This window comes from Leptonychotes weddellii, chromosome 9, assembly GCF_054177405.1.
Source record: "Leptonychotes weddellii isolate Sample4059 chromosome 9, ASM5417740v2, whole genome shotgun sequence".
Lineage (NCBI taxonomy): Eukaryota > Metazoa > Chordata > Mammalia > Carnivora > Phocidae > Leptonychotes > Leptonychotes weddellii.
Window position 1 is genome coordinate 43,548,344 of NC_138377.1, and position 14,172 is coordinate 43,562,515.

At 43.4% G+C, this 14,172-nt stretch overlaps 1 protein-coding gene across 1 annotated transcript in view; it reads left to right on the forward strand.

The window, feature by feature from the left end:
* Window positions 1-14,172, forward strand: part of LOC115940183 (cyclin-dependent kinase-like 1) — a 47,807-nt gene that overhangs the window by 26,243 nt on the left and 7,392 nt on the right. The window contains exons 6-9 of the mRNA XM_081829763.1: window positions 6,600-6,672; window positions 9,076-9,166; window positions 9,768-9,968; window positions 12,855-12,937. Of these exons, the coding sequence (XP_081685889.1) occupies window positions 6,600-6,672; window positions 9,076-9,166; window positions 9,768-9,968; window positions 12,855-12,937 (448 nt within the window). The remainder of the gene's footprint in view (window positions 1-6,599; window positions 6,673-9,075; window positions 9,167-9,767; window positions 9,969-12,854; window positions 12,938-14,172) is intronic.

Genomic DNA, 14,172 nt, shown 5'->3' on the forward strand with positions numbered 1-14,172 from the left:
GGGAGTCTGCTTCTCCCTCTGACCCTCCCCCCTCTCATGTGCTCTCTCTCTCTCACTCTCTCAAATAAATGAATAAATAAAATCTTTAAAAAAAAAAAAAAGAAATAGAAAAATGTTCATGAGTGGTTGCAAAATGAAGAAAAATGCTATAAAAATACATATTAATTTTTATAGAATTTATATATAGATAGAAAAAAGGAAAATAATACCCTATTAATGTTTTAATAGTGATACTTTGAGGTATGATTGTTATATATATTTTTTTAAGATTTTATTTATTTGAGAGAGAGTAGGTGAGCAAGCGAAAGAGAGAGAGCACGAGCGGGGCAGGGGGCAGAGGGAGACGCAGACTCCCCATTGAGCAGGGAGCCTGATGCGGGGCTCCTCCTCAGGACCCCGGGATCATGACCTGAGCCAAAGGCAGACGCTTAACCGACTGAGCCACCCAGGCACACTTTATTTATTTTTTTATAGTATTTCCTCCATGTTCCATTTGTCACTATGGTAATTTTTAATCCTTAAAATCATAAAAATAATTCTTGCCAAATCAGACTCAAAGACCTGTCTCTACTTTGAATCTGAAATGGATGTTAATTCATCTCCTTATTATCACATTTGTAACTTCTTGGACTCCTTTAAAATACTTCTGGAGAAGATTCAAATTCCTGTTGCGATAAACAAGCAAGTGTGTGCCACAAACTGTGTATCCTGCTACAGTAGCATAAATACATACCCCTTACCATCCCCAGTGCTGTGCTCATCTTGTTTATATTTGCCCTCAAAACAAATGTATGACCATTACCTACCTTCTGCAGAACTTAATATACATTGTACTTATTATTCTTTCAACTGTTGGTCTCTCCTCTGTCAAGGTTTGGTAAATGGCTAGTTTCCGTACTCCCTTATTTTTCTACCCTTCTGTAAGTGCAACCAGACACAATACTTCACTGATTCTTTTCCGTTACCACTGGGTCCGCCTCTGACTCTCATATAGTTGGTGCAAAGAACATCTGGTGGGAAAAGGTTATTACTGCAAGTTTTTAGTTTCTGTCCGTGGAATTCCACAACTTTTATAAAACACTTAAAATCTCTCTTTTTTAGATTGGAAGTGATATATTGTTTGTTCCAATAATGTTTCGAGCAACACAGAAACATAGAAATAAATAAAATTAACAGGTTGAGAATTATTTTCTAATTATTTTTCTTTGCATTTGTCTGTATTTAAATAGATTGTATTCTACATCATATAGTTATGCATTTTTTAAAGTGTATTCAGGAGCTGTCTCCCAATTCAAACATACCTACTTTTATATTTTTAAAATGGTTGCATGCAGTCCATGGTACAAATATACCACAGTTTCTTTATTCAACCCCCCACTGATAAATATGTAGATTGTTTCTAGTTTTTCTTTATCACTAACAAGACAACAGTGAACAATCACTTGCATAAACATTTCCATAGGATAAATTCCCAAGAACATATTATTTCTCTGGGAGCTTGGCCAGTCCTTCCTTCCCTGTCTTTGTTGTAGCCTTGTGGAGAAATGAATGTTGTTTGTCTTCTTGGACTGTCTCAAGTATTAGAAGAGCAGTAGCGGGAAGGATGGCTGAAGTGCTGAGAATGCCAGAAAGAGACCTATATTCTCTCTTCATCATCTTTCCCATCTCTCACGTACCTGAAGATGTTTTTAAAAATCAGTTTGATCTCTTCATTATCACACAGCAGTTGTTTATGTTTCTCTCATTTCAATTTTATAATTAGGACATTAGGGTCACAGTATAAGCTTCCCCCAAAATCTTCTAAAGGAGAGACAGAAGATTGCTTTCAGGGAGTTATTTTGTGAAACCATCGGGGAAGAGGTAACCTTACATCAGGCAAAGCCACCTCAAAGAAATAAAATGGCTGCCGGGCTTGTCAGATTGGACTGATTGTATATGTTTTATCTAATGTCAAAACCCTCCTAATTTGGGGATGGATGTAAGTAAGCAAGCTCAGGCTAATGACAACAACCAGTCAGATTGCCTACTTTCCCTCATCTCGAGATTCTTGACTCACCAAGCAGCATTCTGATCGTAACTTGACTTTGTTTATGCAGTTGTCTACAAGGAAAGCATAAGCTGCTACTCAGAATTTGAACATGGATGCAGACTCTTCCAAAGCTTTTGTTGGTTAAATATTTTCATACTTATTTGAGACGGTATAAGGCAGAGGGCATGGTGATGACGACCGTCATCATGGCATCTTCCTTCCCGTTCTCCGTCCTCCTGGAGGTTCCCAGCGCTTCCCTCTTTTGTGGCAGGCATCCAGTGTTCACTGTTTCAAGTCATCTTCTTTTATAGTTACCTCTTTTTGGTGGGGTGCATCCTTCAGGGGCTTCCTTAGAATATGAGAGGTTTCAGGGCACCTGGGTGGCTCAGTTGGTTAAGCGACTGCCTTCGGCTCAGGTCATGATCCTGGAGTCCCGGGATCGAGTTCCGCATCGGGCTCCCGGCTCAGCGGGGAGCCTGCTTCTCCCTCTGACCCTATCCCCTCTCATGGTCTCTCTCTCTCTCATTCTCTCTCTCAAATAAATAAATAAAATCTTAAAAAAAAAAAAAAGAATATGAGAGGTTTCAAAAAAGAAACAGAGATGTGAGACCTTGCCCTTGCATTTTTAAAAAGTCTTTATTGTCTCTTCCCATTTGATGGATATTTTGTTTGGGTAGAGGTTTGTATGTTTGTTTTTGGTAGAAAATAATATCCCTTCAGAATTTTGAAGGCATTTTTTTAAGTGCCTTCTATCTCCAGGGTTAGGAAGTCTGTTGCCAATCTATTTTCTGCTCCTTTGTGAAGTCCTGTTTCTTTATTTCCAGAAGCTTGGGGAACCCTCTCTTTGTTCACAGAATTCTGAATTATGAAAACCATGCGCCTTACTTTACTTCCCTTGTGTTGACACCTGGTGAGCTCCTTCTGAGAAGAAATTTTGAATTGTTTTGTTACTGATTTCCTGTCCTTTGGTTTCTCTATTTTCTTGTTCTGGGCCTTCAATTATTTGGATTCTGGACTCTGACTGGTCCTCTAGTTTTGTTTTTTTGTTTTTTTGGGGTTTTTTTGGTGAGTAAAGCAACAGAAATTTATTAAGTGAAGATACAGAAAAAGCTCTCAAGAGTGATAGGGGTCCCGACAAGGTTGAGACAAGGTTGCCAACGAGGGCCTTTAGGGTTGGTCTTTTATAGAAAACTAACCAGGGAACTTAAATCCTTTTAACATCTCTATTGATAACACCTTCAATGGCTTACTTCCTTTTTAGGGGCTGGTTATTCTTTGTTGGTCACAGGTGATTATCATAAAGTCCCCCACCCCCACAAGCCTAGGGCAGGGTGGGTGTCCCCCCCCCCCCCCGCCCCGTCCTCTTGCTTTTTTATAGTATCTTGTTCTTATTTCATGGATGCAACAGCTTTCCTTTTCTTCCTGATGATATTAATGTTTTTCTTTTTTTAACATTCTCTTCACTCTCTATGGTTTCACTTCCGTTTAAGTTGCTTTTTTCTGTTTGTTTTGGTTGCTGCCTTTCTCATTTGAGGCTTTTCTTGGGCCTCATATAGTCTCTGGTTGTGTGCCCATGGTTAAGAGTAGGGTGCTGTTGGAAGCTCTGGGCTTCACTGTGGGGTTATTTGGCTGGTTCATTTGCTGGGGAACCCCAGTGTCAGAATTTGCAGATCTTTCCTCCTGAGCTTCCCCCCCAAAAGTCTTCCAATATTTTCCTTGGACGGTAAAGTCTGGCTGCCTGCTTTGTCAGAAGCCAGTGAGGGAAGAAGGCTGGGGAGCCCCAGCATTCAGCAGTTAGTATGTACTTCATCATTTAATCCTCTGTTTTTGGAACAGTATCCACGATCTCAGCTGTACCAAATGTCCTCCATTTTACACTCTCCAAAAACAAAACTCCAGCCTTCTACTAGGTAGGGGGAAGAGTGCTCCCTGTTGGAATAGAATAGGGGAAGGGATCTAGGGACTTGATAGTTTCCAAAACAGATTTTCCACACTCCTTCCCTCCCACTGCCATAGAATCTTGGCTGCCAGTTTCTGCACCTTTGCAGAATTCTTTGGGATAAATTGGTTGGTCTTCCATTTTCCCCTCTTCGGGCTTAGATTTTAGCATTCCAGGATCTGTTGTCAGTTTTCATTCATCTACCTGTTTTCCCGATTCCAAAATGTGTCGCTATTATCTCTTCTCCTGTTTTCTCTGGCCATTTTTGTCTTGAAAAAAAAAAAAAATCTCAGTGTAATTATCAGGTTTAGAGAGGGAGTGCAATTAGATGGGTTTGTTTAACCCACCATCTTAATCCAGAAGTCCTTTGAAACACTTTCTTCAGTTGGCTCTGGTGACACGGTTTTCCTGAGTGTTGCCCTGCTTTCCTCCCTGCTCAACCCCAGCCTCTTGCTAAATCCCTCTCTGCTTTCTGACTTCTACCTGTTGTAGGGCCTCAGGACGTTGACCTTCTCTTCTCTTTCTGTATTCACTCCTTAAGTGGCTTCATCCAGTCCCTTTGCTCCAAATGCCATCCATATGCTCATGCTTCCCAAATTTCTATTTCCAGTCTGACCTTCCTTGTGAATTCAGAACTGCCTACCCAGAATATCCTTTAGATGTCCAATAAGCAGCTCAATATATCCACCTTTCCCTCCTCAAAACCAGCTCTTCCCTCAGCATTCTCCTCAGGAAAGGGCCCCACCATGGACCAGCTTCTCAAGCTAAAACCTTGGTGTGATTCCTTGATTCCTCTCTGCCTCTCATATCCAATCTCAGAAAGTCCTGAAGACTGTCCTTTTAAAATACAGCCCAAACCTGGCCACTTCTCTCTGCCATAACCATACTTCGGATGTTGACTTAAGCAGAGAAGCTTCCTGGAGCATCCTACCTAAGAACGCACCCTTCCAGCCCAGCACCCTCTGTACATATGTGTATATCCAATTCCAACCCAACACCACTGAACAGATCCTATTTTTCTCCCTTCCCATATTTGTACTTCCTTCTTCGGCAATGAAAAACTTGGCTCCTATCATCATCCGCTAAAAAGGATCTTGGAGATAGAGCCTAAGGCCCTGGCATTTCAGAGAAGGAACAGAGTAATAAAGAAGTGAAGTGAGTAGCTAACTCAGGATGACACGAGGGGGTTTTGATGTTTGAGGATTGTGTCATAATGTGCTCAGCTTTAGACGAGCATTACTTATATGCTATAACAATTTACTTTTAAATGCTCCTTTTGCATGATTTCTTTTGGGAAATGTTTTTAGAGACTAAAGTGGCCTGGCACTGATAACCTTAATATTTAAGTCATTAAATAATCAGAATACGTCCCATTTTTTTCTGGACAAAAAGTGGAGGCAGCGGGGGAGGAGCATTTTCCATAGAAGGTCCTTTTCTTAGTTGTATTTTTCTAGGCCTTCTTTCTAAACAGGTGAGTTTTCCTAGCATTGTACCTCTGTGGCACTAGGACAAGGGAGAGAATTTGGAGAGAAGCGACGTCAAGCCCAGGGACATGGTTCTGGTCCAGAAACGTCCCAGCTCTTCTTCCTGGCAGTGACCTCTTCATTTCCTCCACGTTGGCCCATCCTCTGATCTTCTTGAGAGGATTTCCTGAACATCTGGTCTGTGACAACAGTGGTCTCGGGGCCCCTCCCAGAGCCTAGAAGTGACTTGTTTTGGTCACCTTAACACAAGTACTCCAGAGTTTCCTCCCTGGTTTACTTATTAGTTCTGGCTGAGGACCATAACACCATTGTTTAATGTTTGATTCATAAAAACAGTAAGTCCTGCTGGTGGGTGCAGGGCCCTAAAAATAAACGTGCTCTCTCTGTAGTTATTTCACTCATTGCCCAGTATATTTTTTAAATGCTCCCAGAAGAGGCGCCTTTTTCTAATTCGCATGAAGGATCTGCTGGGGCTATTGGTTGCCCTGGCTGTCTAAGCCGAGCGTCAGGGGAAGAAGTGCTGGGAACAATGGGACCACGTTTAGACTCTGTGGTAGAGGACAAGGCAGAAAGATGGGGAGCGGATGCAGCTAGCCACCAGAGAGAAGCAATGTGGGCAAAGAACCAAGATGCCTATGTGGGGTTTTAGTCATTATTCACTTTTGTTACGCGGTATGCAAGGTCAACCTCTTCCCTATCAGCAGTAAAATCTCCATTACCTAAAAAAAATGCTGCCTGGGGAGTGTAGAGAAACCATGTGCCCACGCATGAAAGATGAATTCGGTCTCAAGGCATCAGTTTGGGGCAACTTGAAGGAAAAAAAAAAAGCAACACCTTTTATGCTGTATGTGAACTAACTTTTCATCAACGAAAAGCTCCTTGTAGAAATGGAGCTCAGGTTAGCAGGCAGGTTTCCAGTGGCATCACAGATGATTGAGGTAGGTGGTCATAAATACTTGCGGAAACCCCTGTGAGTCTTCACGGTCCCTTCCTGTAGAAGATGACTTAGATGCTCTGTGAGTTAGATGACTGGATGTGTCACTACTTAAGCCTGTCTTACTTTCTTTTTTTTTTTTTTCTTTTTTTGAGCTGAATTCCATGGCTACACTAAAGAATGTGTTTTTGTTGCTTCTTTATTTTTTATTAGGGTACCAGAACATCTTGTGAAGAGCATAACTTGGCAGACATTGCAAGCTGTAAATTTTTGCCATAAACACGATGTAAGTCTCATGATCATCCTTGAAAAATCAGAAGGCTGCCCTTAAACTGAGGTAGAGCCTTTGTACAAAATGTATATCCTACTTTTGTGGATATGCTTTTTCACCTAAGTCTTCTGAAGCCTGGTGGGGGGCCGTAGAGGCTAAAAACGCCAACCTAGCCATTCTTTCTTCTTCAGGTTACATTAAAGATGTGTTTTTGTGATTTTAAGAAAGTAGTTATAGATGTATATTGATGAGACGCTACTCAGATTTAAAGGAGAATCCCATTCACTTGGAGTCCGCTTTGGTCTGGCACCCTGACAATGCTCTGAAGTCTGGGGGGGACCCCAGGGGGCTCATGCCTGGTGAGTCACAGTAGGCGGAGTCCCAAGCGCCATGCACAAATGCTGGTGTCTGTTGGTGAGATATGAGTGCCAAGGCTGGAGCAGAGCAGCCCCGTGGACACCTCTGATACTCCTGGCCAGAGCCAGGGTGGGGGGCATGGTGGGCTGCTGCCCAGGAGGTGAGTGGGAAGGTGCTGGGAAGGTGGATCCTCCCTCCAGAACAACAATGCCCACTCCCTGCACGCAGAGGCCAGATGCCAATATTAGACCTTCAGTTTGGCCACCGGGGCAACTTGCCTGCACTATGTCATCTCATCTACTGCCTGGGTCAGTTTAGCTGGTGGGGGCTGAAGCCCCTGCCGTGGGCTGTTCTAAGTGATGTCTTCCTGAAGCTGCCTTCCTAGAAGTAGAAAATATGCAAGTAGCCAGTCCTTCTCCTGAGTGAGCCTCCACCTAGCCTAAGGCTACAATCCTCATCAAAATGCATGGATCCCAGGGACCATGGACACCTTATCTTGCTATTTATAGCAAGTGAGGGTTAGCACTTTCCTGGAAGCAGGTTTTAGGATGGGGGGAGCAAGAGGGACCTCATAAAGGTCCCGGTGAGGAAAATCAGAGACACTGAAGACAAATACAATGCATACCACTGTTCTCTGGAGAGTTCCCAAAGCTCTGGTCGGGAAGATGTGGGGAGGGTGTAGGAACTTGTGAAGAGTTCCCAGAACAGAATAGGAACACATACTTGCCTACGAGTCCTTCTGACCATCTGTCATCATGATATTCATGGGTGTACCCGTTCAGAGTAATATGCGAATATGCGAAGAGGAATGGTGATCTTGGGGCCATTAATTGCTGAGAACCAGATAGATAGTAATAGAATAATTCAGAAATTGTCCCTCCCCCAAATTTTCCAGAATAATAAAAACCCATGGGGAAACACTGACACTGATCTCTCACCCTGAACGTCCTTTGGAGGGAGAACCAGGCCAGGCCCAAGAAGAACCTCTGTCCTCTCTCCAAATTCTAGAAAGTCAGTAATACCCCAGGGTTTCAGCTGCAAGCCAAAGAGGGTCTCTCAGATTGCAGCGGGATCCAACATTCTTCTCCCAAGAGGCAAAGGCTTGGAAGAAGCGAGGATTATTAGGAACCCCGAACGGGATTTTGACTCAAACGTTGTTTTTATGTAATCTTTAATTAGGTTGTTGATTTGTGCTTTGCCAAGAGAATTGTTATTTAATAAGAAAATCATGTGAAGATTCATAAACTCTCTTCTAACATTAGCCTGTTAAACAATGTCAGCTGTGGTTTGGAAACCACAGGTGATTTGAGTCTGAATTAGGGCGTGGGGGCCACGTCCCGCGGGGGTGGATGGAGCTCTAAGAACTCTGGTGTGTGGGACGGAGCTGACATCTAGCGACTCTCCCCAGAGGCTAAGCGCTGCCTATCCTTGTTTATCTTGTCAGGACGAATGTCAAGAGCTGGAAGGGAGGTCTCTTGGCAAGCTCGCATTCCCGCCCTTCTCTTCCCTCGCTTATCTCAGCAGACCCAGGGCTTGTCCTGTTTACCAGGCGGACTGTGTTCTGTTCTCAAACAACTGAACTGTGAATTCTGCTTATACATCAACTTGCAGCTCCAGCAGGCATGATGCAGGCCTCACCCAGAGCCTTTTAACATTTTCCCTTTCCTCTAGGGTTGCCAGATTATGTGTAGGGCACCCAGTTAAATTTGAATTTCGGATAAACAGTCATAACTTTTTGGTATAAGTATGTCCCAAAGACTTCATGGGGGGTATACTTATACTAAAAACTTATTTGTTGTTTATCTGGCTACCCTACCTTTCATTTTTCCTTTCTTCCTTTTTGGTCCTTTTGGGCCCTTTAGGAATTTGGGATGATACAGGCCATAATGAGTATGGTACTAGATTTATTTTAGGCTGCTATTTTTCAGCCTTTTATCCAAAAGGCCAGTCAGAGGTTTTAATGATTTCTCAAATGTTTGCTAAATATTCATGAGTTATATTTACCCCATATATTATAGTTGCTCCTTGATAATCTGTTTTTATTTTTATTTTTATGACTAGTGCATACATAGAGATGTGAAGCCAGAAAATATCCTCATCACAAAACATTCAGTGATTAAGCTCTGTGACTTTGGATTTGCTCGGCTTTTGAGTGAGTATTGATGTTTCCTTAAGTAATTGTAAAAGACAGAAAGATTCTTTATATGAGAAAGGCTCTAGATGCTATAGAAAGCTAGTTTTTATATATTTTGGGCTTGAGCTTGCCCTAAATTACAAATCTTTAATTACTGAAAACATGTAGATACATATAGTGTTTTAAAAACGTATGCTGTATGTAAATTATACCACAGTAAAGTGGTTATTAAAAACTATGTTATTCTCCTGGTCTCTATCTTTTTTTTTGCTAAAATAGTACTTCTGAGAAATTCTATTTTAGAAGAGTGGTTTTCAACTTTGGCTGCAGATTAGAATCATCTGGGGAACTGTAAGTTGTAACTATAAAACTATACTGATCCCTCCCCAGGCTCTCCCCCAGAATTTCTGGTCTCGTTGGACTGAGATGGGGCCCAAGCATTCGTAATTTAACAAATACTGTATTCCGACTGATTTGAATATGCAACCAGTATTGAGAACCATTGATTCAGAAAAGCCATAAGATGGGGCACAAGCTTGATTTTTTAGGTCTTCCCCCTGCCAGTTCGGATTCCAGTCTTCCGTTGTTGTCTTTCTTTCCCATGTACCATCGCTGGCAGCTGGACCGAGTGACTACTACACAGACTACGTGGCCACCAGGTGGTACCGCTCCCCAGAACTCTTGGTGGGGGACACGCAGTATGGCCCCCCAGTGGATGTTTGGGCAGTTGGCTGTGTCTTTGCTGAGCTGCTGTCAGGGGTCCCTCTGTGGCCAGGAAAGTCAGATGTGGATCAGCTCTATCTGATCAGGAGGACCTTGGGTAAGTGGTGTTTTTGTCACACCTTTTGGGAAACTCAATAGTTTTACCTATGTCAACGTTCCCAGTCTCATTCAGTGCCCTTTACAGTTATGAAGGAGGGGTCCTCTAGAAGCCTTATTTAAATAATTCCATTAAAGGTGTCCACATTTGGCGCGCCTGGCTGGCTCAGTCAGTAGAACATGTGACTCTTGATCTCAGGGTCATGAGTTTGAGCCCCGAGTTGGGCATAGAGATTACTTAAAAAAAAGTGTCCACCTTTGTTTTAATAAAAAGAATTAGCGGGGCGCCTGGGTGGCTCAGTCATTAAGCGTCTGCCTTCGGCTCAGGTCATGATCCCAGAGTCCTGGGATCGAGCCCTGCATCGGGCTCCCTGCTCTGCGGGGAGCCTACTTCTCCCTCTCCCGCTCCCCCTGCTTGTGTTCCTGCTCTCGCTGTGTCTCTCTCTGTCAAATAAATAAATAAAATCTTAAAAAAAAAGAATTAGCAATTGTGAGTACATACTAATCGTCCAAAAAGACACAAGGTTCTCTCTTCAGTATTGTTTGGATGAAGTTAAACTCTGAATAAGGATCATAGCAACAATATAAAAGCTTACATTTCTGTAAGGGCTTAGCAGTTTGCAGAATGCAGTTGTCTTTTATTTCGTTTGTTATGCTATGGTAGTTCATTCTTCGGAGATCCTTCACTCTAGCCTGCCAAGCTAGATTGGATCATTTAGATACTATAGAAGAAGATTCTAAACCTTCTATGTGTCAGGAAGAACAGCTGGATCTTCTGGTATCACTCTTGTCTTTGTCTCTACTCTTGGGGTATGATGGGGGAGGGAAGGGGTGGAGAAGAGAGACTTGGAGCGGGATGGAGGAAAGCTGTATAAGCAGTGACTGCCCCCTTCAAAAGTCGGGGACTTTAGGATGCCTGGGTGGCTCAGTCAGTTAAGCGTCTGCCCTCGGCTCAGGTCATGATCCTGGAGTCCTGGGATCAGCCCCCCGCATCAGACTCCCTGCTCAGTGAGGAGTCTGCTTCTCCCCTCCCCCTCCCCTCTCCTGCCCTTCCGCCTGCCCTTCCTCCTCCCCCTGCCCTTCCCCCTCCACAGCCCTTCCCCCTGCCCTTCTCCCTCCCCTTGCTCTGTGTGCTTTTGTTCTCTCTTGCTCTCTCGCTATCTCTCTCAAATAAGAAAAAAAAAGCCTAAAAAAAAAAAAAATCAGGGAGTTTAGCTACTGCTCCCCAGTTTAAAGCAAACTTCCTCCTCTAAACTCTTGCAGTACCTGCCCTCACCTTGTCTTGTCTTGCGCTTTTATCTTCCCAAAGATACTGTCACCTACCTGAGGGTAAGATCCTGTCTTACATTTCAATATGTCCTCCACCAGTGTCTGCACACAGTAGGCAGGAAGTATTTGCTGACAGGTCTTTTGAGTGACCGGTGAGGCGCCTTGGAGTGCTTCCACGTGCAATCAGCATTCCTTTGCTGTTTCCCCTGGTGATTTTAGGGCAGTCTCTTCACATCCATGCTTCCAGCGCTCTGATGGAAGACCGTTATTAAGGTACAAGCAGGGTGCTCATGATGAAGCTCGCTGAGATCTGGGGCTAGGCAGTAGAGAGTATATTTTGGCCACTTGTACAAAATGGGACAAGACAGCAGCTTGTGGATTTGAGTGCAAGGTACAGTTCCAAAACAAATCAGCAAAATTAGGCAGTTTGATACCTTGGGGTAGCATTTCTGGGGCCCTGGTTGGGAGGTTTTTGTTGTCCACTCTGCTTTGGCGAGGGGACCTGAGTGGGCCCCGGGGGTGCCCTGCTGCGTATCTCCTGATGTTCTCTGAACAAAATTCCTCTTCACGTGTAATATCCCTAGAATTTTACACGAGGGTGATTTTAACTGATTTGGCTGAAATGTGGGCAGGGCGAGCCTCACATCATCCTCCAGAATGTAGAAATGCTTCTTTTTTTTTCATTGAATCATATTGTAAGTGCTCTCCAAGCAGTAGATAAAATGGGATTTCCAAGTGATTACTATTTTTTTGTTGTTGTTGTTTTAAGATTTTATTTATTTTGAGAGAGAGAGAATGAGAGAGAGAAAGCACATGAGAGGGGGGAGGGTCAGAGGGAGAAGCAGACTCCCCGCCGAGCAGGGAGCCCGATGCGGGACTCGATCCTGGGACTCCAGGATCATGACCTGAGCCGAAGGCAGTGGCTTAACCAACTGAGCCACCCAGGCGCCCTCCAAGTGATTACTATTTAATGAAACAAGAAAAGTGGTTCCAATTTGGAAACGTATTCCTTCTAGCTAGAAGATCTTCTATGATTCCCTCCCTCCCTCCCTTTTTTCTTCCTCACTCCTTCCATCCCTCCCTCCTTCCATCCTCCCTCCCTCCCTTCCATCCTTCCTTCCATCCTTCTTCCTTCTCTCCTTTCATCCCTCTTCCTTCCTCTCTTCCTCTTTCCCCACTTTCCTCAAATATTTATTGACAGGCACTATTCTAAGTGCTAGGCCAATACACTTTTATATTGACCCATCAGAATTCAATGAATAGGATTTTGCTTTGTACTTGTTGCACTTAGGCTATTTTTTAAAAAGGCATTATTTTATTTGTGTGTGTGTATGTGCTTCTGAGCTGTTTGGATTCCTCCAGTACACTGTGAGTCCTTGAGGGACCGTGACCTTGTAGCCTTCAGTGCCCATGCATGCCTCCTCTACACCTGACACTGCTTCAGCCCCTGAGGCCTCAGGACAAGCTGTGGAGGGTCGCCTCAATGCTTCCCTCCGACCCAAAGAGCAGACTACAGCCTTCCTTGGTAGTGGGCCCAGACACAGCCCGGAGGGAGAGAAACCACAGGTCAGCGCTTGCTAACCGATCTCATTTTACCCACCTTTCTTCTTGTCCAAAGGAGATCTCATTCCTAGGCACCAACAAGTGTTTAGCACGAATCAGTACTTCAGTGGGGTGAAAATTCCAGACCCTGAAGATATGGTGAGTGACCCGATTTGGAAAGCTCTCTGCACGTCAGGGCTAAGGTTACCAGGCTGTGTATGTGGCGATCATTCTCTTTACATGGGGAGTTGCAGGCTGACAGGATTTCGGTAGCTACTCAGCTGCCTGAGCCCCACAGCCCACTCTGCGCTGGAAGGTGAATCTCAACGTGAAAAAGAAAAGTGGGGCAAATTGGCTAACAGACCCCGGCCTTCAGTGAGAATTCAGAAGTTGCTGAGAGCTAGCCAGCATGTTGGAGAGGAATGCCGAGCCGCCTGCCCTGAGCTCACCTGTTCTTCATCATTTTCAGCAGCTGAAGCTGTAGGTGTAGCTCACACAGTGACTTAGCCAGGAAACTCCAGCATCGCCCAAGTCCCCTACTCTACTGTACTCCTGCTGCCCAGACCGTGCCAGGAGCCAGTGAGGAACTTGCTTGGCCAGCCTCATTCTGGTATCTGTCCTCTATGGCCAGTGTGGAGAAAATACTCATTTTTTAAAACTAAAAAATTTGAAATGTGCATACTCTTAACCCACTTTCAAGAATTTTTTGCAGTGAAACCAGTATACAGGGGCGTAAATATGTAGCATTCTTTAATAGAAATTGTTTCCTTTAGTGTTCCATCAGTAGGGGGTTCATTAAATAAGTTATGGTATATCCTTACAATAGAAATACCAGAGAGCCAGTAAAAGTAATTAGATTTATATGTATTCACCTGAGAAAAAGTCCATAATGTACTGCTAAATGAAAAAAGAGGTTATAAAACAGTATATATAATTTGACAAAATTTTAATACATGTTTAATAAATACACAATTCATGTATACATATATTTACATATATAAATATAAAATAACGTGACAACTTCTGGAAAATCATGCAAAGCTTTTTACATTTGTGAAATAAACGGTTGCAAGGATATATACCAAAATATTAACAGTGGGTATCTCTTTGTGGTGGTATGATTTCTTTCTTTATGTTTTTTTAATATTTTTTTAATGCCCTCTAATGAGCCTGCCTGCATTATAATTAAAAACATTTCAGAGCACAGTTAAGGCTTGTGAAATCATGAGTTTCTATTGTCTAAGGAAGGCACTTTCAAACTGAAACTAAGGCTCTGATTGTTCAGTTTCCAGATGGAAGTTCTGTCAAGTTCCATTTGAGCTCAACCTCTTGGCTTGTCCCACAGTTGGAGGCTTTCCCCTTCCCCACTGCCTCCTGCCCTTGCACCGCTAGGA